The 24,740-nt window shown below is 41.7% G+C and overlaps 1 protein-coding gene across 1 annotated transcript in view; it reads left to right on the top strand.

Annotated features, from left to right (window-relative positions):
- Positions 1–19,107, top strand: part of LOC145407252 (monocarboxylate transporter 13-like) — a 28,951-nt gene extending 9,844 nt beyond the window's left edge. Inside the window, exons 5-7 of the mRNA XM_080278285.1 lie at positions 1,592–1,783; positions 3,471–3,645; positions 19,041–19,107. Coding sequence (XP_080134411.1) covers positions 1,592–1,783; positions 3,471–3,645; positions 19,041–19,107 — 434 coding nt within the window. The remainder of the gene's footprint in view (positions 1–1,591; positions 1,784–3,470; positions 3,646–19,040) is intronic.
- Positions 19,108–24,740: the final 5,633 nt, after the last annotated feature.

Genomic DNA, 24,740 nt, shown 5'->3' with positions numbered 1-24,740 from the left:
CTGCCAGACATGTTTTCTCCTGCCTAACTTGGCCTCTTGTCTATACACCTTCTGCCTCCATGTCGAAGGTTTGACTCTGCAGCACTTTTCTAAAGATCCCACTCCTGGCACCACTGTTACGTCCCCATCCCACACTGCCACAGGCTACAACAGCAGTAGTTCAGTATAGGAAGGACATTCCCCAGTAAGTTGTTCTTCCTATCGTCAGCTTCTCGGTATGCAATAACGAGATCAGCTCAGGTGTCGTAAATAAACACTGCCTTGTTTGCTGTCTTTATTTTCCAAATAGTTACACTTAATGCTTGCCAACTTCACTGTTTTCACAAGTACCGGAGCTATACAGTCATCACTAACTGTGCTGACATTGAACTAAACTAAAATTGAACTGAAACTCTAGTCCCTTCTCCTTCCCTATATAAGCTTCTTATTTACTATAATGATCTACGTTCTCGGAGAAGCAACTATTACCAACTCTGAGACATCAAAAATACGCAGAGTTTTCTTAACTGCCTGACACTGAACTAAACCCAAACTGAACTGAAACTCTAGTACCTTCCCCTTCCTTATATAAGCTTCCTGTTTTCTAGAATGATCTACGTTCTTGGAGAAGAAACTGTGACCAACTCGGAGACATCCAAAATATCCAAAGTTTTCTTACGCTGCATAACACTAAATTCTTTAGCATACAAACTGAGATAAAATTACGTAATTCAACAATCACAAATAAAACCTTGTAGAGAAAAAGTGCACAAATATTAATGTACAACTTACAAAATACCTCTGCTCACAAACAGGAGGCTAACTGGCAACTGTGACACGTAACTGAAAAATACGAGAAACAATGAGAACCTTCAAGCACTTCCCACTAGCAAATTATGTAAACCCCTAGCCCATGTAGATGAGATTTTTCTAAATATTATTGTGATGAAAATCTGAAATGTTAAAGTATGCAACCATTTCTGAATGATTTAGGGTCAATAGACCCTCCATTATTCACCTCGTACGTGAAGACAACCACAGAAATGTACCCATTAAAAAATCTTAGTTTAATAGAATAGCATGTGGAATGTGCAAGCTTGTTCTTGAATAGGTAAAAGAGTTTGCACTTAAACGTCACATAGAGATACTGTATATGAATGGCGTAGTGAAAGATGTATATGTGACTTTAGGAGGAGGCATGCAGCACTGAGAAAATGATTGGTTATGGTATATGAATGTGTTAAAGAGCAAGGCATAGACGCTGATGGATCCAGATAGCCAGTGAAAGATATAAGTGGGGGAATGCAATCACAAGTACTGAATTTTTTTTATTTTTTTATTCAGAAGTCAGTGAAGTGACTACTAAACAGAAGTTGCTATAGTGACTTTATCATGGGATGAATGTTTGTTTGGGTGATTTGGTCTCTGGAGTAGATCTGAAATTTTTGAAAACTTGAATATTGAGTGACTACATATGTGACATTTTCACTGAGGTCTCTGGTGATAGTTCTAATATTTTTTTCCCTCTTTCTGGATCTACTAACCCTATTCGTAATGTGGTTAATCCGAGCAGAATGATGATGAGGGGCAATGCTCTACGTACTCCAACCAGGTTTCAGTTTGGTGGACACTCTGGTGGAAAAAGCGGTGACCCTTGGACTGTGTGGATTTGGCTACGGGCTGGCCATGTCTCTCACTGGCTTAGTGGTTGTGGAGGAAGTTGGTCTGTCGATGCTCCTTCCAGTCCTCAGTGTCTCCTTCTTCATGAGTGGCGTTTTGTTTTTGATTGTCGGGCCAGTTTCAGGTAAAAATAAGTAAGAATGGGTTTTGTGTCTTTTGCTAATTTTTTCTTGTATTTTATTACTAATTTATTTGTTTCCTTTTATGGCTCAGGCTATCTCACAGGCGGCCCGACGGCTTTTCTGGAAATTCCCAAATTTAAAATTCACCAAGTGATAAAATATGTCTCCATTCAGTTACCCAGTAAGCGATTCTTTACTGGTAACTAAAGAACATGTTACAGTAAGGTAAAAGTTTCTTCCACATCGTATATCAGAGATTTTCGGTAAATACATAAGAACAGGGAAAACTGATGATGATGATGATGATGATGATGATGATAAGTAACGTGGCCGGCCAATAAACCAGATGGCTATGTAAATAAAGTTATTGATCTGAACAAGACCTTTGTGGCCAAATCAGGCTGCTCATCGCTTGCTCCTGTGAAGATGCAGGAAAATCCACAGCAACTCCCCAACGCTCTCTGGGTAGTGCAGAACCAGTGGGAACAAGTATGGGTCAAAATATCCCTTTAGAACATTTCAATCGATAGGAAAATGAAACGGACCCGTCTGTGACCTAATTGCAGTCATCCTACCAAGTTTCATTGAAATCCTATTTTAGTATCCGCTGAACTGCGCGTACACGCACATGCGCACACACGCGTACACAAGCACGGGCACGCGCACACGCGCACACGTGCACACACACACACGCGCACACACGCGCACACACGCGCACACACGCGCGCACACGCGCGCACACGCGCACACACACACACGCACGCGCGCGCACACACACACACACACACACACACACACACACACGCACGCGCGCGCGCGCACGCACACACACGCGCGCGCACACACACACACACACACACACACACACACACACACACACACACACACACACACACACACACACACACACACACACACACACACACACACAGTCAGAATTATAGTGCATTAGATGGGCTATTTCTTATCAGATATAGGAGCGACGGAATCGAGAGAATCTTGGAGGGGGTTGTCAGGTGGAGGGAGGGCAGCCAAATGGCAGAGGACAACGACGTGGAGGCGATTTCTTTGAGGCCACCCCTCACGGGATTATGGTGTCTGGCAGTAGGTAGATAAATATATGGACAGATAGATAGATAGAACTCTAAGAGGGAAATGCTTGATCCTAATTGATCCAGTCTTTAGAACGATATGAAAATCTCTTATGTGACTATAAACAACCATGGATCATAAAAGAATCTTTTAAATTATTTATTTTCATCAAGTTAGAAGATAATCTTTAACTTTTCTTTGTTTTCTTCCTGTCAGCTGCAGTACACATGTTGGTACTATACCATTTACGTAATTTATGTGTATGTATTGCAAGGGTGCAACTGTTTTCGAATAGATGGAAATAAAATATTGTTCGAGCAGTGAATGGTTCGTTGTGACCCTATACATATGGCAATTTGCTAATAGTTACCTTTATTTCCTTCTCTTATAATTAGGGGGGTCCTGCACAACCCATGTAATGGGAGCAGAGATAGGATATAGCTGATGGCAAGCAGTTTCAAGTTTACTATTATAGCTGTACATTTAAATGACCATGTTAGCATACTCCATACCAGAACACCAGTTAAACGTATTCATAAACAACCAATCGTCTCCAAACCATGTGTGTATAAAAACCTGATGACTATTATCCCTCAGGTGTGGTGCGTGACGTGACCGACAGCTACGTGGCAAGTCTGTGTTTTGTTGCTGCCTGTTTGCTGTTCAGTGTTGTGGTGGGTGTCCTCCTACCCGTCGCACACATCCTTCACCAACGCCGACAACACCAACAGCAGAGTCAAGAGCAAGAGCAACAACAAGATGAAGAGTCTTGGCAAAAAAGCAAAAAAACAAGAACCGAAACATCATCCTTACTTCATCAGCCAGTGCCTGAATATATGTCAGTAAAAAAAGTTACAGATTAACGATGAAGGAATATCAAAGCACGTAGACTGCCAGTTGGGCCTATTTTAGTTTATTAGTATGTTTGACAGAAACTGCTATGTATAATTAGAGCAGTATTATACCATCCTCATGATCACTGTCATCAGCGTAACCCTATTTTCCCATAATATATCGTGTAGGCAGAACTCTCAAATACTGTAGTAGTAAAAAAAAATTCAGAAATATTAGTACTGTTAGCAGTACAGTTTGATACAGGTCACACACTCTTCTGCCCTGTGTTTATTAAAGTGTTTTTTTCTTTTAAATCGCATTCTCCCTACTCAAGCGACATTTCCTTTGACGTTCTCATTTCCATTTCTCTCACGTTTGACTTTTCAGACTTACTGTATGCCATACCAGTATATTACACTCATATACATATGTGGACAGTAACACACCCTTGATGCATCGTCTTGCAGCCACTGTACTGAGTTGTCTGTTTTGTATGAAGACCTTCATAGCCCCGTCCACTTTACATGCCGCAGACATTCTTAACCACCTCCTCTTTTCCATGTTTACCTCTTTCTTCTATCACTGATGCTTAGACTCTTCCACTAATTCAAAGTTTTTTATTCATCACCACATCTTATTGTGAGTATTATTCGCTCTTAGCAATGTATATAAAAGATTATATGAAGAAAAATATTCTTTTCTACATGACAAATAAATACATAAGTAGTGTTCAACATGAGGAAAACGAAGCACGTGAAAGAAAGTGAGGATGAAGTTGGCTGGAGGGAAAACACAGGAAGTTACTTTTTTTTCTTTATTTTTTTTTTTCATTTATCTTCCATTTCCCCAGCCGTCTCTCTGAGAATGAGCTCAAAACGTTAAGTAAACAAAGAAACTAAGCTCTTGTTCGTGTTCTCCCTCCGTCCCATTTCATCCACTTGCCACTGTGAATCATTCACGCATTTCAACCTCGCCAAGTTTTAATAAAGGATTCTTGGCCATCCGCTGCGACAAAACGCGTACATAACATTTACCTATAATCAGGAATAATTATGCTTTGTTATAGTTTTCCCTTTAGTAGCGAAGTGAATTTGGTAGTATTACGTGTAGAGATCAAACAGTCTTATATACAGCTTCGGCTCAAGAAAGCTTATGAATACGGTCACTGGATCAACAATGAAGCGAATAACACGAGGCGTTTAAAATTTACTAGTGTTTTGCATGCAACAATACTCTACTAACTTTAATTAAGCGTAAAACTGCCATCTCTCCAACTTGAAAGCTGATGTGTAACAAGAGATTAATGCTAGAATATGATGCTAGTCCCGAATAAGTGATATGAAATTGATGATGAGCCACCTTATTGTCATTTTCTGCCACTGAACTACGTGAAATAACCAGCTAAAAGAGCTAAAAGACAGAAATCTCCTACTTAAAATGAATCAACTATATTTGCAAAGGAATAGCGTTGCAGTACTAGCGTGCATTTGGGACACTAACAAGAAGAATGATGTACTGTTCTGACCAGGCAGCACATTAATCCATTAGCTCCCAGGGTTCCTGTGCAAGGGATTGTGCTGGCAGGATACTATGCGTACCGCCCTCCGCCTGTCGGCTCACGTAGTCGCGAAGCTCATAGGTCCCTACCCCGGGGTTCCCTTCTTTATTAACCTTGAAAATGCCCATTTCGGTACTATATTTAGGACACTAGGCACAAATTGGTTAATGAAGCCAAAAACAAGTGTGAATAAAACTTCTGGTGTTTATTTGCCCTCGTATTCTCCTATTATAAGTTTTCAGTCATTCCTTCAAACGCTTTAGATACAGTAAAAGGGACAGAATTGTTTGACAATCTAAAGTTCAGGAATCGTACTGAGTGGGTCACACGCAAAAAATGTGCATTATGACAGTCAGAATAATTTTCGTTACCTTTATGAAAATACGGCGTTCTCAGGATGACTGATGCACCAGAAACAGACTCATAAGACTGGAGTACTGTATATTCAGTATCACACACCAAAACGTTACTGGAGCTGACAGGGAGCTAACGCATGGTGACGCTGTGCACCCCGGGTGAAGCGTTGCGACGTCCATCTACCAGCCAAACCTCCCCATAATTCTTTTAATCTCGCCGTGGGAAAGAACCCTGGTGATATCTGCTATCAAGCTATCCCTACCCTCCAACTGTCCTGAAGTACAAATGTGCTTCAGAACTCTAACCCTTTAACTACAATGACAGTGCCACCTCACTAAAATCTTATACTGTAGGACGTTACTGAAGACTAGCCCGTCCATCTCGAGGAGTCTGTCAGTTAATATTCCGTACCTATCCCTTAGAACGAAGATATTGGACTGCAGAAAGGTAGTTTCAGCTCAAAGTCCCCCAGAATCATAAGCAGATAAGCATGAATCCATGACAGAGTTAATGGCTCTAGTAAATAAGCCTCACTGAAAAATATTCACACTAAAATTTGCCTAGTAGTCAATGAATTTATTCCTATACAGTATAAAGCTACGTCTCTATTAAAGTTAAGCCATTGCAAATTGCGAACCATCTAGTGACAATCTTAATTTTCCTTGATCCCAATCTTTTCCACCTAATGATGGGGTGAGGCAGGGTGCAAAAAACAAGTATTGAGAAAACATTAGGGGAAATTTAGATTTATATCTCACCCTCTTTACCCACCTAAGTGATCAGAATGACAACTGATCAAAATTTCCTTCCTTCTTTCATTTATAAAGGCCCCAAGAAGCTTGCATATATCAGCTAAGGCCACCTAATGGCAGTTCTCCATGCTGCTTGATCAACAGCTTCTCTGTTCAGCCCCTTATCCAAGATCACATTATGACCATCCCATTTCTTTTTCAGTCTCCCTCACAACTCTACCCTCAACATTCACCCATCTCACCCACTGCACCCAGTTGTCATCCTCCATCTCCACACCCCCAAGCCATCTCAATCTACTCGTTATCAAAACAGCAATACATTCAGGTGTCATCCTTCCTCCCAAACCATCTAAATCTACCCCTTCTCAGTCTACACCTTCCTTTCAACTATGCCCTCATGCCATCCTCCATCCTCTCCACATTCCCAAACCTTCTCAGTCTACCCCTTCCTCTCAACTCTACCCTAAACGTTCTCATCTCACCCTCCACTCTTATCCTCCATCGTCCTCATATACCCATTGAAATGGACCACATTAAATTTCGGACTGCATCTGCATATTAATATTAGCTCTGCCCTCACCCACACTGGATAAAACAGTTAGGTCTAAGTTTCAATCACAACCTTTCTTTAATATTTCCTGCATGGTCTATTGTAATTTCTGTTAACTTTAACATCAGCATAAGGTTAACAGTTATGTTACTCAAACAAGTGCTATGGCAAAGGCATATGAGCAAGGTAGTGCCATTCTGGCATTAAGCAATATTAAACTACAAAAGGATAAGAATCTATACCAAATTAAGGCAAAAACTACCTCCATCTCATTTCAGTTTCTTAACCGTGAATAAAAATCATCTTACCATTAGAGATTACCTGATGGAAATGGTCCACTCGCAGAACGTTAGTACATGGCTGACTACACAAAATTTCATTAACTTTATAGTTACAGAGGTAGGAATAAATCTCCTTGGTTACTATAACCAATTTTCACTGGACAGAAACACTCCCACATCAACACTGCGTGGTTACTTGAATTCAGTTACCTATCGTCATACAGCATAATCCTGCAGGGGTGGCCACAGACAAAATGCCTCCACTTTGCCCTGTCCTCTGCCATTTGGCTGCCCTCCCTCCAACTCACATCTCCCCTCCCCCCTCCCATCTTTCTCCATTCCATCCCGCCATCTAATCCTTGGTTATAACGTAGGAATGAGAGTCCTTGGTCAGTTCAGCCTTCCATACTTACCTGACTACACTAACATTTGAAATTGATACGGGAAGTTATCAGGTTAAAAGAAATTGTTTACAGTACTACACTTACCTTAACAGACTTCTGCCACCCTCCTCCAAGCAGTAAAGGCCCCTCACTACGTTCTCCTGGCAGCCTCCCATCGCTCCTTTGAACCAGAATTAGGCTGCCCTCTCGCAAACTAGGTTATCTTGATATTTCGTTTTCACCTAGACGAACCCAGGGCCACTAGAGGAGCACCACTGCAATGTTTGCAGAAATATAGTACAAATTATTTACGTTAAGTAGGGAATTATACAATAGAGAACACTAATACTTCTACTCTCTACTTGCCCTAGATTTTGCCTTATGCAGCCCATTTCACATACTGAACTTCATTGGCAGATAATGCCTCAGCTAGTTATCCTTTCCGCAACACTTCGTGATCATATCCAAGTATTCATCTACTGTTACAACTCAGAATTCAAGATGATGAGATAGTTTAGAAGTGAAGAGCATAAAGTCACATTCAAATAATTTTTTGTTACAGCAAAGTATTCAAAGTCTTGAGTTGTCCTTTTTAGATCTAAAGCCGGGTCTTCTGACAAAGAGTCACTCCCACAAAAAAATACGAAGATGTGGTTGCATGGACTTTCATGAGCCGTAGTTTCATGAGTTAGGAATAAGTCCTTGGTTACCATACCGCATTTTACTCTAACTTGGCCTAACGTTGCCGTCTCTTCATCTTGAATGCCAGGTTGTAATACTTGATTAATACTAGAATGATAGTCATGAAGTGTTATGGGAAGAATGTAGAATGTAGAGCCATAATACTGTCTTTCTGCCTTTGAGCTATGTGAAATAAGTTACAAAAGAACGAAAATCTGGGTCAAGTTATTGTGAAAGACCTATAGTCTAAATTCCCCTTCCAGTCTGACTACTGTACACTTGGCCATCAACGAACAAAGGGGGCAGGCGATCTTTATGAAGAGTCTGGGTCATGAGTTCCTTATGCCTCCCTGGTTACAAGTCAAAATTATCATCGCAGTCTGACTACACTTGGCCATAAACTAACTAAAAAGGGGCTTGGGATCATTGTTAGAATTGCTATACCATATGATTTTTCGAATTTGTGAACATTAGGACAATATACCTAAACTTTCCAGAAAAGCCATTTTTTTTTTTTTTTTTTAATGCGAGGAAGAGGGAACCAAAGGCTTGGAGGCCGCATAACAGTTCCCTCCAAGAAAAAAACAAAAACAATACAAAAGAGAGCCAAATTAAAGATCGGTTCATTTCGAGATGCCTAGACACACTGCGTTTGAAAGACTGGAGGTCATAGGAAGTAGGAAATACAAACAGATGAAGACGGTTCCAGAGCTGACCTGTTGCATAAATGAAGGACTGGGAGTAACGGTTAACTCTTGCATTAGAGAGTTGGACAGAAAAGGGATGAGAGTTTGTTGTTAGACGGGTGCTAGGCACCCGTCGTAGAGGTGGAAGATGCAAGCAGACAGTTCAGAGGAGCAGCGACCATGGAAGTAACGATAGAAAAGAGATAAAGATGCAACAGTGCAGCGAAGAGACAGAGGGTGAAGGGAGCCAGTAAGAGAAGAGTTAATGGGACGAAAAGCCTTTGACTCCGTCCTGCTGAGAAGAGCTGTATGTGGGGAGCCTCCCCACACATGAGAGTTGTACTCTACACAGGGGCGAATAAAACCCGAGTAAAAAGTCAACTGTGCCGGGGTAAAGAAGGTACGGACTTTGGAAGAAGCATTCATAATAATAATAATAATAATAATAATAATAATCTATCCATCTATCTATAGCCCGACGCCCTAATCCCACAAACGGTGATCGCATACAAAACGCCTCCAAGTCGCTCTGTCACCCATCATTTGACTACCCTCTCCCCAACTCACCCCCTCTCCCTCATATACCTCTCAACTCCATCCCTCCACCTCATCCTCGGTCTACCCCTCCCTCTCCCTCCTCCAGCTCACCTACATACACCCTCTTAGTCAGTCTTCATTCTCCATTCCCTCCACATGTCCAAACCACCTCAGTGTATTTCTCCTAATCTTCTCAACCACACTCATATCCACCCCACAACGTTCCTTCACTTCTTCATTCGTCAACCTGTCCCTCCATGTCACTCCACATGCTCCTCTCAAGTAACTTATTTCCATTGCTCTCACTCTTGACTTGTTCCCTTCTTGCAAGGTCCACGCCTCGCTTCCATACGTCAGGGTAGGGATCACAATACTATCATGCAGTGACTTCTTAAATTCCACACTCACCTCCCTATTTCTCATCACTGCTTTCAGTGAACCATCAACCTTCCTACCCTGCTGTACCCTTTCACGCACTTCATCCCCCAAAGTTCCATCCTTACTCATCACATTACCCAAGTACTTGAATGGACTCACATTCTCCATATCCTCACCATCCAACCTCACTGTACATTCTGTGACTTCATTCCTCTCAGACACCATAACTTCTTACTTTTGTTTACATTAACTTTCTGCTTCCTCCTCCTACACACTGTCCCAAATTCATAAACCAAACCTTGCAACTCCCATTCATCTTCACTTAACAATACTGTATCATAAGCAAACAGCAACACCGGAATCTTCCAAATCTCACCCTCATTCATTAGGGCCATCCCCACATCCACTCCCCTACCTTGCACCTCCTTTACAACCCCATCCATGTATACAGTATATTAAACAGCCATGGAGACATCACACAACCCTGTTTCAGTCCCACATTGAGATCAAAGAACTCGCTCAGCTCACCATCCACTCGCACCGTAGCCCTAGCTCCTTCGTACATATTCTTCACAGCACTCAACAATTTCCCCTCCGCTCCATATATTCTTAATACCTTCCACATACCTTGCCTATCTATTCTGTCATAAGCTTACTCCAAGTCCATGAAGGCAGCATACACTTTCTTTCCCTTCTCTAGATACTTCTCCACTAAACATCTTAGAAAAAATATCTGATCTACACACCCTTTTCCCTTCCTAAATCCCCTTTGTTCTTCTCCTACTAGCTCCTCTGTCGTATGCCTAACCCTATCAATGAGTATTCTACCATATATTTTACCAGTCACACTAAGAAGGCAAATACCCCTATGGTTACCACATACTTCTCTCTCCCTTTTTCCTTTGTATAAACGAACAGTTATACCTGACTTCCAGTCCTCAGGAACCCTTCCCTCTTCCCAAGCCAATCTACACAACTTTCATATCCACTCCACAACAATTTCACTCCCATACCTCAGCATTTCACCGCACACTCCATCAATTCCTGGGGCCTTTCCCAACTTGATCTTCTTCATTGCTTCCACTATTTCCGCCCTACTGATCTCTTCCTCCCTCCTCTCATCTCTTCTTCGCCCAGCCATTCCCCAACCACTTATACTCGCACTGCTGTCACTCTCTACATTCAACAAATCCTCAAAGTGCTCCTTCCATCTCCTCAATTTCTCTCTCTTCTCCACCAACAGTCTATTATTCCTATCTTTCACTCCCCTACTATTCCCCTTTCACACTGCCTTACTTTCTTTACTTCCTTCCAAAACAATTTCTTACTCTCCCTCCATTTCACACTCAGATTCCTCCCAAACTCATCATCCACTTTCTTCTTACTCTCCTTCACCAGTCTCTTCACCTCCCTTCTCCTGCTCACATATACCTCTCTCTTCTCTCTCTCATCTTCTCCCCTACCTCTACTCGCTAACCATTCACTATATGCCTTCTTCTTTTGTTCCACAGCTTGTTTCACCTCATCATTCCACCATGCTGTCCCTTGCATACCCTTGCATCTCCTCCTCACTCCACAAACCACCTCACACGCTGCGCCTATCTCTTCCGTAAATATCTTATATACGTCTTCCACCCCTTCCATTTGCTCTAGCTCATACCTTTCCAATCTTTCTTCCACTATGCTCTTACACTCTGCCATTTTCTCACTATCTTGCAAATTCTCCACTCTTCTCACAAGAGCTGTTTCCTCTTGTCTTCCCCTTCGTCTCCTCAACCATTTTCTTTGCAGCTTTACCTTGGCCATCACTAAGTGATGGTCCGAGACTCCATTCCCCCACCCTCTCCACACTCTTGCATCCAACACATGTCTTCTCATTCACTCATCCACACACACGTAGTCTATCATTGCCTTTCGTTCAAGAAGTTCACCATCCATCCTCTTCATTACTCTCCATGTATACCGGTGGATCATCCTATGCCGAAAGTACCGTAGGTGTTGGCTATTGCCAACCCCTTTCCAGCACAGATGTCCACCAAAGCACTACCATTCCCATCTACTTCAGCTGGCACACCCCACTGACCAACCACTCCATCCACTCGTCCATTCCCAACTTTGCCATTCATGTCTCCAATCAAAGTCTCCAATCAAAAGCACTCTCGCGCTCCTCTCAAATTTGTCCATGCATGCTTCTATTCTCGCCCAAAACTCATCTTTCACTCTTGCCACTCGGTTCTCTGTCGGAGCAAACACAATAATAATAATAATCTGAAAAGCCTTTTGCATACTCACCAAATTAGTATCTAATTAAAAGCTCCCTCCAAAGAAATGGTTGTGGTTTTGTTGTACTAGTAGTGGTGGTGGTAGTTCTGGTAGTTGTATTGGTGGTGGTAGTCCTCTGCAGCAGAATCCCTTCAAACTCAAAGGGCGGCCACTAATTCGCCTCCACACATGAAAAAAAAAAATCCTTAGAAGCCATCACACCAAAAACTACATAATCATCAGCCATTAAATAACCATAAAATTTACATTGAAATCCAAAATTCCACTCCCAAAACCTGAGCTCCACACACACACACACACACACACACACACACACACACACACACACACACACACACACACACACACACACACACACACACACACACACACACACACACACACACACACACACACACACACACACACACACACACACACACACACACACACACACACACACACACACACACACACACACACACACACACACACACACACACACACACACACACACACACACACACACACACACACACACACACACACACACACACACACACACACACACACACACACACACACACACACACACACACACACACACACACACACACACACACACACACACACACACACACACACACACACACACACACACACACACACACACACACACACACACACACACACACACACACACACACACACACACACACACACACACACACACACACACACACACACACACACACACACACACACACACACACACACACACACACACACACACACACACACACACACACACACACACACACACACACACACACACACACACACACACACACACACACACACACACACACACACACACACACACACACACACACACACACACACACACACACACACACACACACACACACACACACACACACACACACACACACACACACACACACACACACACACACACACACACACACACACACACACACACACACACACACACACACACACACACACACACACACACACACACACACACACACACACACACACACACACACACACACACACACACACACACACACACACACACACACACACACACACACACACACACACACACACACACACACACACACACACACACACACACACACACACACACACACACACACACACACACACACACACACACACACACACACACACACACATTATGCCTTATTTCAACACAGACTCAAAGTCACGCACAGCTCTGTTATCCATTTATTTTCAGTTATGAAGATTTCTGTTATCTGAGTAAGCTTTAAAAGTACTCAGGAGTGTTTACAAAGAAATATCAATACCATCACCATAAAAGCAAATAAAGGGAAGAATAAGGGAAATGTCTTACCAAAATTCTAGACATACTTCACCAGCAACAGTTCAAGCCAGACTGCCTGACCAAAAGCCGGCGAATTCCACCTCCCCCTAGATTCTTTCCCTCCACTTGTTCCATCCCCCTCCCTCTCTCCCTCCCTCCCTTACCCCACAAGTTCTCCCCTCACCCCCTCCATTCTGTTTTTACCACCTCCCTCCCTTCACGTCCCTTCTTCCTCCTCCCCGCCTTTCCTCCACCCCCTTCCGGCTCTCTTTTTTTTTTCTTTTTCCTCAATTTCCTTTTCTTCCTTTCCCCTCCATGTCGTTCAATCTCTCATTATCTTCCTTCCCTCCACCGCTTCCTTCTCTCTGAAAAACACGCTTCCTTCATCCCCCTCTCCCCCTCTGTCTCCCCTCCCTCCTCCTTCCCCCTTTCCCACATTCCCACCTTACCTCATCCCTCCTCGTGCATCCCCCTCCCACTTCCCCCCTACCTCCTCCCTCCTATCCTTCCCCTCTCTCCTCCTGCCTTCCCTTCAACCCCTCCTTCCTCCCCCCACACTCGTTCTTCCTTTCTCTCTTGCTTTCTGGAATTTTTGATACTTTAAGGACTTACACCAATGCTTACACACACACACACACACACACACACACACACACAGATTATCTATAGGATTTTTTTTATGCGAGTAACGAGGAAGCAAAGGCTAGGAGCCCGCAATTACAGTTCCATCCAAGAAAAAACAAAAACAATACAAAAGAGAGACAAATTCAAGATCACACCAAGGATTTTGATGATTACACCAATATTAATGGTTGCATGATCTCAAACAGGATTATCACCACCGCAATTATTACCACTAACCACCATCAGTACCACTATTAACCACCATAATTACCATCACTACCACCAACTACCACAATTATCACCACCCCACCAACACAACCACCTACCTCCATTACCACCACCACTACCACCTACCACCATCAGCACCATCACCACTACCAACTACCACCGTTATCTTCACCAACAACAACTACCACCATTACCACTACCACCACCACCACGAAGTACCACCATTACCACCAACTACCACCATCACCACCACCACCAACTACCACCATTACCACCAACTACCATCATTACCATCACCACCAACTACCACCATTACCACCACCACCAACTACCACCATCACCACCACCACCAACTACCACCATTACCACCACCATCAACTACCACCATTATCACCATTACCACCAACAACCATCATTACCACCACCACCAACTACCACCATTACCACCAACTACCACCATTACCATCACCACCAACTACCACCTTTACCACCACCACCACCATTAACACCATCACCAACTACCACCATCACCACCACCACCAACTACCATCATTACCACCACCAACTACCACCATTATCACCATTACCACCAACTACCATCATTACCACCACCACCAACTACCACCATTACCACCAACTACCACCATTACTATCACTACCAACTACCACCGTTACCACCACCACCACCACCATTAACACCATCACCAACTACCACCATCACCACCACCAACTACCACTACAACGACCATCATTATCACTACCACCACCATCAACAATAACTTCCAACATTACCACCACCACCATCAACTGCCAACACTACCGACATCATCACCAACAACAATAACTACCACCGTTACTTTCACCACAACCAAATACCACCATTACCACCATCACCACCAACTGCCACCATTACCACCACCACCACCACCAATTACCAGAATTACCACCACCACCATCAACTCCAACCAAATGTCACAACCACCAGCAGCTGCCACCATTACCACCAACCATTACCATCACCACCACCACTACCAACTACCACCGTTACCTTCACCAACCATAACTACCAACACTACCAGCACCACCACCACCATCACCACCAACTACCATCATTACGACCATTACCACCGACTACCAACATTACCACAACCACCACCAACTACCACCATTACCACAACCACCACCTACTACCACCATTACCATCACCACCACCACCAATTGCTACCATTACCACCACCACCAACAACTACCACCCGTACCACCACCAACAACAACTACCACCATTATCACCACCACCACAAACAACTACTACCATTACCACCACTACAAACAACTACCACCATTACCATTACCACCACCACCAATTACTACCATTATCATCACCACCACCAACTACCCCCTGTACCACCACCACCATCTACCAGCATCATCACCACCACCACCAACAACAACTACCACCATTACCATCATCACCACAAACTACCACCATTATCACCACCACGACCAACTACCACCATTACCAGCACACCACCACCACCACCACCAACTACGACCATTACCAGCACCACCATCATTACCACCACCACATGCACCTACCAACATTACCATTACCAACAACTACTACTACTATATTCTAGTAGTACCACCACCATTACAAGCACCCCCACCACCAATTACCATCATTACCACAACAACCATTATCACCACTTACCATCATTACCACCACCACCATCACTACCACCACCAACTACCAGCTTTACCACCACCACAACCAACTCCTAAATGGATTAATACAGTAAGTGCTGGGTAAGTTTCTTTTATATTAACATACACACACACACACACACACACACACTGTATATATATATATATATATATATATATATATATATATATATATATATATATATATATATATATATATATATATATATATATATATATATATATATACAGTACACTGTGCACTGTAGTAACTTGTACGGGTTCAGGTGGATGTGCGGGCGAGGTAAGAGGAGCAAGCGGCCGTGGAGGTGGCGCTTCAGACTGGTTGCGCCTGGTATGTGTGGCGATAAAGGAGCTTCTTTTCATTTGTCTGAGACCTAGCGTTACTCCTCCTTCCTTAGCAACCCACTTGGCATCTTACATCTTTAATACCTCATCGCAGCACTTCTCCCTCAGCGATTTATCTGACCTCATAAACTTTGAAATCGCCTTTCGTAACATCTTTATCTCGGCGATTTATTTTAAGTTACACTCTCAGCTCTCTTTTGTTAAAACTCTTCCTCATCGAGCAACTGGCACCATAAGCCTTCAATGTTCTATCTCAGTGCCTCTTTCTTAGCAGTTCGTTTAGCCTATCACACCTTCAATACAACCCTCCAAGTTATTTACACAATGTCGATATCAGAAGGATTGAACTAAAATTACAAGAGGAACTTAATGCATAATACGAAAAATAAATCGCTTAGGAAGAGGTGCTAGACATCCGTTTGTTTCAACAAGTTTAAAATTAGGCAGACTCTTGATCCCAAAATGTACGTACCGGGAAACATTTGGTGCAAAAACAATCTGTCACTATATCTACCTATCTCTCTGTCCATCAATCTGTCTGTCTGTCTGTCTCTAGCCAGAGGCATTCACACGGAAAAAGATGACAAAGTAGAAAATAATCGCCTCTACGTGGGCCTGTCCTCTGTCACTTGGCTGTACAATGATCGATTGTAGCAATATTCAAATATAAAACACGTCATCTGAGTGAAGTGGCTAGGGGCAGCCTTTTTAAGGTATAAATAAGCTTAACCACCTTAGTTCTTTACCTCGTGTGTGTTTTAATTTAGGAGAGCTCCCTTAATACGAAAGAGATGTTGGTGAAAATACTTAACTCAGACGCATCATAAAGTTTCTCGTAAGCTGCATAAAATCGTTTTTGAGCAGCAATAATAAATGGGGATAATGCATCGTGTAAGGAGTTAGTTTCGTTGGTGACAAATCGGACAGCAAATTTCCACTCACTGTAGTCCTACTGGGCATTCGCAGTAGTTTCTATTACTGAAAATGCAGAATTCTTCGCCCAGACTTGAGGTTTCATTCTCTCGGGGTTTATGATGGAAAGATCATATTACCATTCTTGCGATATCTGCCTCCCAGATATTAGGAATACTAAGCTGACTCCGTACCTTCTCTACCCCAGCACAGCCGTTGACTTCATGCAGGAGTTTTATTCGCCCCTGTAAGCACAACTCTCATGTGTGTGGGGGGGGGGGAGTCCTAAAGAAAGCTCTCCTCAACAGGGTAGAGTCATCGGCTTTTCATCCCATCACCTCTCATCCTCATACTGACCCTTTTCAGCTCTGTCTCATCACCGTACTCTGATATCTTTATATACAGTACTTTCTTTCGCTACTTCAATAGTCACTGTTCTTCTGAACTGACTTCATACATTGCCCCTCCATCAGGGCGTGCGCGTAGCAGCCGTCTGTTGGTAAATTTTGACCACTTTTCTGTCCAACTCTCTATTGCAAAAGTTAATTTATACTCCCAGTCCTTCATGTATGCAACGTCAACTCTGGTTCTGTCTTCTGTTTTCCTCTGTCTGTACCTCCTTCTGCCTGTGACCTCCGGTCTTTTAAAAGCAATGTGTCCAGGTTTCTCTCTCTCTCTCTCTCTCTCTCTCTCTCTCTCTCTCTCTCTCTCTCTCGTCTTATTTATCTGACTTTTACTACTCTGCCCCCTCCCTCAAACCATCGGTATTTTTGGTTTTAAAACCTTCCTTGGGTCATAAGATCAAAAAGTCGAACACTCCAATCCTATTTGTTCTAGTTCAGTCATTCTTGCTACTCCAGAAGGACCATCTACCTCTCATGCTTTTGAAGAGGGATTATAAGAGGTCCGTGAACTTTCTATTTCAGCTTTCACAGACTAACGCACACTATTTGTGCGTACTTGTTTACTATTACCGGCGACCTAAAATGACCTCCGACCGGTGACTTCAAATGACCTCGGAGTCAGCCTCACATAGTCTATGTCCGAATTGGAAGTCATGTGAGTCTCCATGCCAAAAACTGGGCTGCAGGGGTACCCGGCGTTGCCAGGGCCAAAAAGGCGAACACTCAACAAGTCACCTCAAATGACCCAGATCTGAATTTTGACCCCCCTGAAACCTTCCCTTGGTTATAAGGATTCCAGATATGTAGGTTAAGGCCAGGTAAAATGAAAATGAAGGGAGCAATTCGTGAACAAACAGGCAGACAAACAGAAAGTGCCCTTATATATATATATATATATATATATATATATAGATAGATAGATAGATAGATATATATATATATATATATATATATATATATATATATATAGATAGATAGATAGATAGATAGATCAGCGAAGTTAAGCAACGTTGGGTCTGGTTAGTACTTGGATGGGTGACCACCTGGGAACGCCAGATGCTGTTGGCATATCGTTCTCCCTACGTGTCAAGTGGGGTTGGTGGAGGATTAGTGCCCCTCCCTGTAAAACAATTAACTCTAAGCCCTTGGCCACCCTGTTTGGGATACATGGCATCTGGCAATGAATGAATGAATATATATATGCCCCTTTTGAAATTAAACAAAATTCCATCGCGTTTAGTTGGTCTTGGCACTGCTGAGGTTAATTAGTGATGAGAGTGTGGTGCAAACAGCTGTGCCGTCACCAGTGTGCTAGTGGAGCTGATGGTGGTGGTGCTGGTGGTAGATGGCGCGGTCTAGGGAAGTACTGACCTAAACGGTAATTAAATCATTAGTTAATTATTTAAAATCATCTATCTGCCTATCTATCTATCTACTGTATATCCAAATGTATATCTATCTATCTATCTATCTATCTATATATATATATATATATATATATATATATATATATATATATATATACACATAAAGCGATTTTTTCTTGTTTTCCAGAACATGGGTTGGTAAAACTTTCTTAGACTGTTACTGATCTCTCAGCCTGCCGTTGGAAGCTGAAGTTTGAACGATAATTTGTCTTGACTCTGGCTACAAAGCAAGTTTGGATAATAGTATAATAATAATAATAATAACAACAACAATAATAATAAGTTTATTCGGTTTGGCATATGCAGTCAGAAGTAGCACATTAAACACTGAACCACTGTCAAAAAGTGCCAGCCATGCTTGAAACCAACCAAGGATAACCCAATAAGGCCTCTGCGGCGTATTACCATTGGGGTCCTTCTTTTGGGATCAGGGTTAGCTGGGGGCAAAGGGAAGTAGTTGGTCTTATTCTAATGGTAATCATAGCTTAAGTTATATTACTTTGTAAAAACACAAGAATATCATAAATTAGTTTGTTGGTAACATACCTAAAACTAACATTGACTTTGGAGCGTTTAGTAGTGCAAAAATACGCCAGCATCTCTGACAGAGGCAGCCTGTTGAAGGTATCTTTTCAGATTTTTCTTGAAAAAATAAAGGCTTCTGCTTGCTTTTATACTGTACTGTGAGGCAAACTGTTCCAGTCTTTGGTTGCTGCATGGAAGAACGTACACACTTCCTGTCCTTTTAATGTTTGGTAAGTCAAATTTTTAACATTCTGTCTCTTGCATTACGGCGAGCACAAGCCCTAGATTTTTCACAATTTTCCCCTAGACATTCAGGTGCAACACTGTAATAGATTTTATAAGTATTGTGTAGTCTCAGTTGTTTATCCCTATCAGCAACCCACAACATTCCAAGTGCATTTAGTTCGTGACAGCCTACATTCGACCTAGGTTCTAAATTCAGTATATACCTTATTACTTTGTTTAGAAGGACCTGAAGCTTCTGTTTTTATTTATTGCTGAGGGCAGAAAACCATGTTGATATCGCATAGTCTGTGTGACATTGTATGCCACCTGACACAGGGTCTTTGTTGTTGTTGGCAAGCTTCCTGCCTGTCTGTAACGGAATTTTAATCTACTTGTAGATTTGTTTACTACTTACTCCATTATTTCATCCCCAGACATAGTAACATCCAGTCTCAGTCCTAAAAGTTTCACCTCAGATATTGCCGAAATAGTAACTGAATTACACTGTATTTGGAAATTCTCTGCTGCATATAACTTCCTTTTTGAACCAAATAATACTGTATTCTGTTTTCCCCGGAAGCTGTGATAATCCACTGTCTACAAGCCACTCCTGCCAGGATACAAGGTTTTTGGATAGAGTGTCTGATACTTTAAGATCTTTTCTAGATGCAAGAAATACACTGTTATATGCATATAACATAAGTTTACAGCTGACACTCAGAATCATGTCACTGACAACACAAAAATAGTGGTGGACCAAGAATGTTTCCCTGTGGCACCCCACAATTATATTCACTGATTCTGATTCTACTTCATCAACTTTTACCCTTTTGCTCCGGTTGCTAAGGTATGATCTGAACTAATCAACAGATCCTATGTCCATGGCTTGTAGTTTGTCCAAGAGTATGCCATGATCAGCTGTGTCGAATGCTTTCTGAAGATCTAACAGAACCATTCTTATGTATTCACCTCCTGACATTTTTGATCTTATAAAAGTCTGTACGGTGAATGAGGCATGTTTCTGTAAAGTATGCCCCTCTGAAACCCAACTGAAATTTATACAAAATGTTTTCATTTAGGTAGGTTATGATTTGTGTATATACAGCCGTTTCCAGAATCTTCCACAATATGCAGAGTATACTAACCGGTCTGTAGTTACTCACGTCTTGTTTCTCACCCTTTTTATGGAGGTGTTACTAGTGCTTCCTTGAGCTCATCTGGTACTGAATTAGTACCTATCGACAGGTTGATCAAATGTGTTAAGGGTCCTGCGATTACAATAGCACCATCTTTCAGAAACCTAGCTAGTATTTTATCTGGTCCGGTGCTCTACTTGTGTTAAGATTGTGTAGTTCCTGATACGTATATTTAAATGTAACATTACGAAGGAAGAATCTGTTTAAGGCAATCCTATTGCTCCTGCAGAAATTCTGGAAGGTATTGGTGTCTGTACTGTAAATTCTGAAAGGTTGTGAGAGGTTCCTTGCTAGTGTAGCAACTGTAGTAAAAAAAAAAAAAATGTTTACGTGGTTAGCTTTTCTGACTTTGTCATGACACGTTTCCCCTTCAGCGTTCAGTATTATATTTGGGCGTCCTGATGTTTTTTCCCCGTGCCCTGTCGATTTTCAATGTTCCAAGGGTTTTGGGGGTGATATTTGTGTTCCTCAGCCATTTTGTTAAGATAGTCTGTTTTAGCTGATTTAATAGCTTAATTTGTTTCTTCCCGTGTGGAACTGACGTCTTAGTTCGTTATCATGCTTGTGTTTCGAGAGTCTACGCAAAAGTTTGTCTCTGTACTTTATTTGTTGGAGCAATTCTCTACAGATCCATGGTTCTGTCCTCTTTTTTATTCCTATTCCCTTCAAAGGGGATACCTTATCATTTATCTTTGTAATGAAACCTTTGAAACTTGCCCAGGCTTCATTTATATTCCTACTCACGGATACTAGTGACCATTTTGCATTTCTTAGCTTAGCTATGTATGTTTGAGGGTAGTCATTTCTGAGTGATCATAGTTTAATTTTTTTGTGTGTTTACCAACAAAGTTTTTGTATGCCATTCTTGTGCAGTAAGTGACAGCAAATGATGAAGCGATCAATAAGTCTTGCCTTTATGACCCCAGATTGTGATATCATGACTTCCTTGTTACGCAGTATATGATCTATAATGGTGGCCGTGTTTTCTGTTATTCTTGCTAGTGATCTGATCACTTGTTTGTAACTGTTCATAGCTAGTATTTGTTTGTATTTCCTACATAGTCCTATAGTCTGATTCATGTAGCATATGTTCAGGTCTCCAAGTATTACAGTCTCTCTGTCGGGTTCTATGGCCGATAGTACTCTATCGAAGTTTTCAAGGAATGATGCATCATCTAGCGGTCTATAACATACTCCTATTAAAAACTGCTTTGTCCTTAGTAAGTGTGTCTCTATCCATTTACTTCCTAGGTTATCTTGGCCTGAATCTTCACGGCCCTTATAAGACTGTTTTTTACATAGTCCCCTTGCCTGTTACGGTCGTTCTTTCACTATGGAAAAATTTTCTATACAAACTTCAGCATATCCTACAGTAGAGTCAAGCCAGGTCTCAGTTGCACACAATATAACCGCATTACATTTAGAAGTGAATAATTTCGGTTTTGAAAGTTTTGGGGGGAGTGATCTGGCATTTACGTGAATTATATTAAGCCTTTTTTTTTTTTCTTGAAGCATTCAAATGGATTAATCTGCTCAGTCTGGCTTGTCTCATTTACATGTGAAATAACTGGTACATAAATATTTATATAATTTTCAGTATGGTTTGGTAAAGCATTATAAGAACACACATTACAAATTTGTACAATTTCTTTGCCATACTTTTGTTGATTCATGTTATGTGTACAGTGTATATGTGTTACATTTCTACAAATAGAGCATTTAATCCTACTCTGGTGTGTTGTGATACAAAAGGAGCAGATTTAACAACTTACTTGAGTCATACTTTGATTTCTGTTTTCTGTGACCTGGGGGACGTTTATGCGCGATGTATCGTGCAGTTTTTGCACCCGATCTCTCCCTGCAGATGACCGTTCTTCACACATTTCTCATGCGTTACTGCTTGGCATTTTGAACACTTTAATCTTCCTTTAATGCTGAAACCTCTTTGACAGACTGAACACCATGGCTTTGTGTCGCTCAGGGTGACGACGCGTTTGGCAGAGATGTTCGGGCCGAAGGTCACGGTCACTCCCCGAACCAGCGTATTCCACTGTTGTTATTATTGTCCATAGCTGTCATATCCATAGGGACTCAGGATAATTTTGTTCTTGCCTGATATCGCCTCTGACGTCGTCATCATTACTTATGAAGATTGGCCCGGGGTTTGGTTCCATTGTTCCTGAAGTGAGGCGGAAATGTTAAATCTAAGTAGATTTGCCCAACCGGCAACCTCACGTATTTCCTTTTTAGACTTCTTTTTAATTTTATAGCCATATTTAGCACAGTTCTTCGTATCATTTTCAGCCAAATTCCTGTTTGTTTCAACATGCTGGTTGTAGCCTATGTTGTTGGTTCTGAAGTGGGTACAGAAGTGATTTCTTGATTGTCGGTAACCGCGTTCGTCACTCTTAATATGATGAAGAAGAGTGAGAAGACTACCACATTCCCATTATGCCCTTTGCCATATTTGTTGAAGTCGGAAGGCAGTCGAGGGGTGACGTCACAAAAGGGGCGGAGCTGTGGCTGAATAGGGCTCCGTAAGAATTGATATAATTATGTGAACTAGGATATCGTATCTGTTTAAATGGGGCTAGGAGACCAGAAGTTCGTAGAACTGAGTCATCAGATACTGTGGTACAACGATAATAATATCAGTATTATCAATATTGCAAAATCATTTAATAAAAATGGAAGAACAGCAACCTTAATAATTAAACTAAATAAAACATACAAGATGAAAGTAAAGTATATGCTCCAGCTTCAGCACATACGGCACATCTGTTGAAATAAGAAAGTGATACATGATGTTGAAAATGTAGTACAACTAGAATTAGGGTGCAGAAACCTCCCACAATAACAACAGCAACTTTTCAGAAAATACAAAGTAACTTCTAAAGAAGGTAAGATCATGATCAAATGGATAATAGAGGTAAAGTCAGTTATCGTCAAGAGTAACAAAAATATTTTAAATTTCATCATGAAGAGAATTAAATAAAAATGAAGGATCACAAGAAGCCTGAAAACAAATTAACGGAAATCTGAATCGAGTCCATGCAATAATGTTTGCTTTGTGAGAAGAACAGAGAAGAACAAACAACCAAACTGTAGTTAAAAACTTTTAATTTTACTCAAAACACTAAGTCATCATCGAATACTTAGCTATTTCAAGACTGAGAAGTGGTGAGCACGGTAATTCCCAGCATTAGGTCCAATGAAGTAAAGAAACGCTTAAAAAAGAAAAGCTGGCCAAGATATATTAATAACACAGCTGACACTGCGTAAAACAAATAAACGAAGTTGTTTACGAAACAGTCAAACCAACATCCAGTTCATGAAAAAGTGCATTTGTTCTACTGCCTAAGAAACGACGTTAGACATAGAAGCTTTTTCAGATACCGCCTGTCAAGTCTCCTCTCTTATTTTAACCATCATTGTACTAAAATCCTTTACAAAGTTATCCAATAAATTGAAAGCGCCATAAGAACGAGCTTGATTCCACAGTTGTCATTCAACAACAATCCATGTTCAAGTTAAAAATTGTTTGAGAAAACTTCAGAATGTCTGAAATTCTTTCGCCTGGGATTTAGTTCAACAGTGTCTTTATTCTGAGATGAAAGTG

This window comes from Coenobita brevimanus, chromosome 72, assembly GCF_032717465.1.
Source record: "Coenobita brevimanus isolate Jiangsu-jjx chromosome 72, ASM3271746v2, whole genome shotgun sequence".
Classification (NCBI taxonomy): Eukaryota; Metazoa; Arthropoda; class Malacostraca; order Decapoda; family Coenobitidae; genus Coenobita; species Coenobita brevimanus.
The sequence above is the reverse complement of the archived record's forward strand: the minus strand, read 5'-3'. Positions and strand labels throughout refer to the sequence as shown.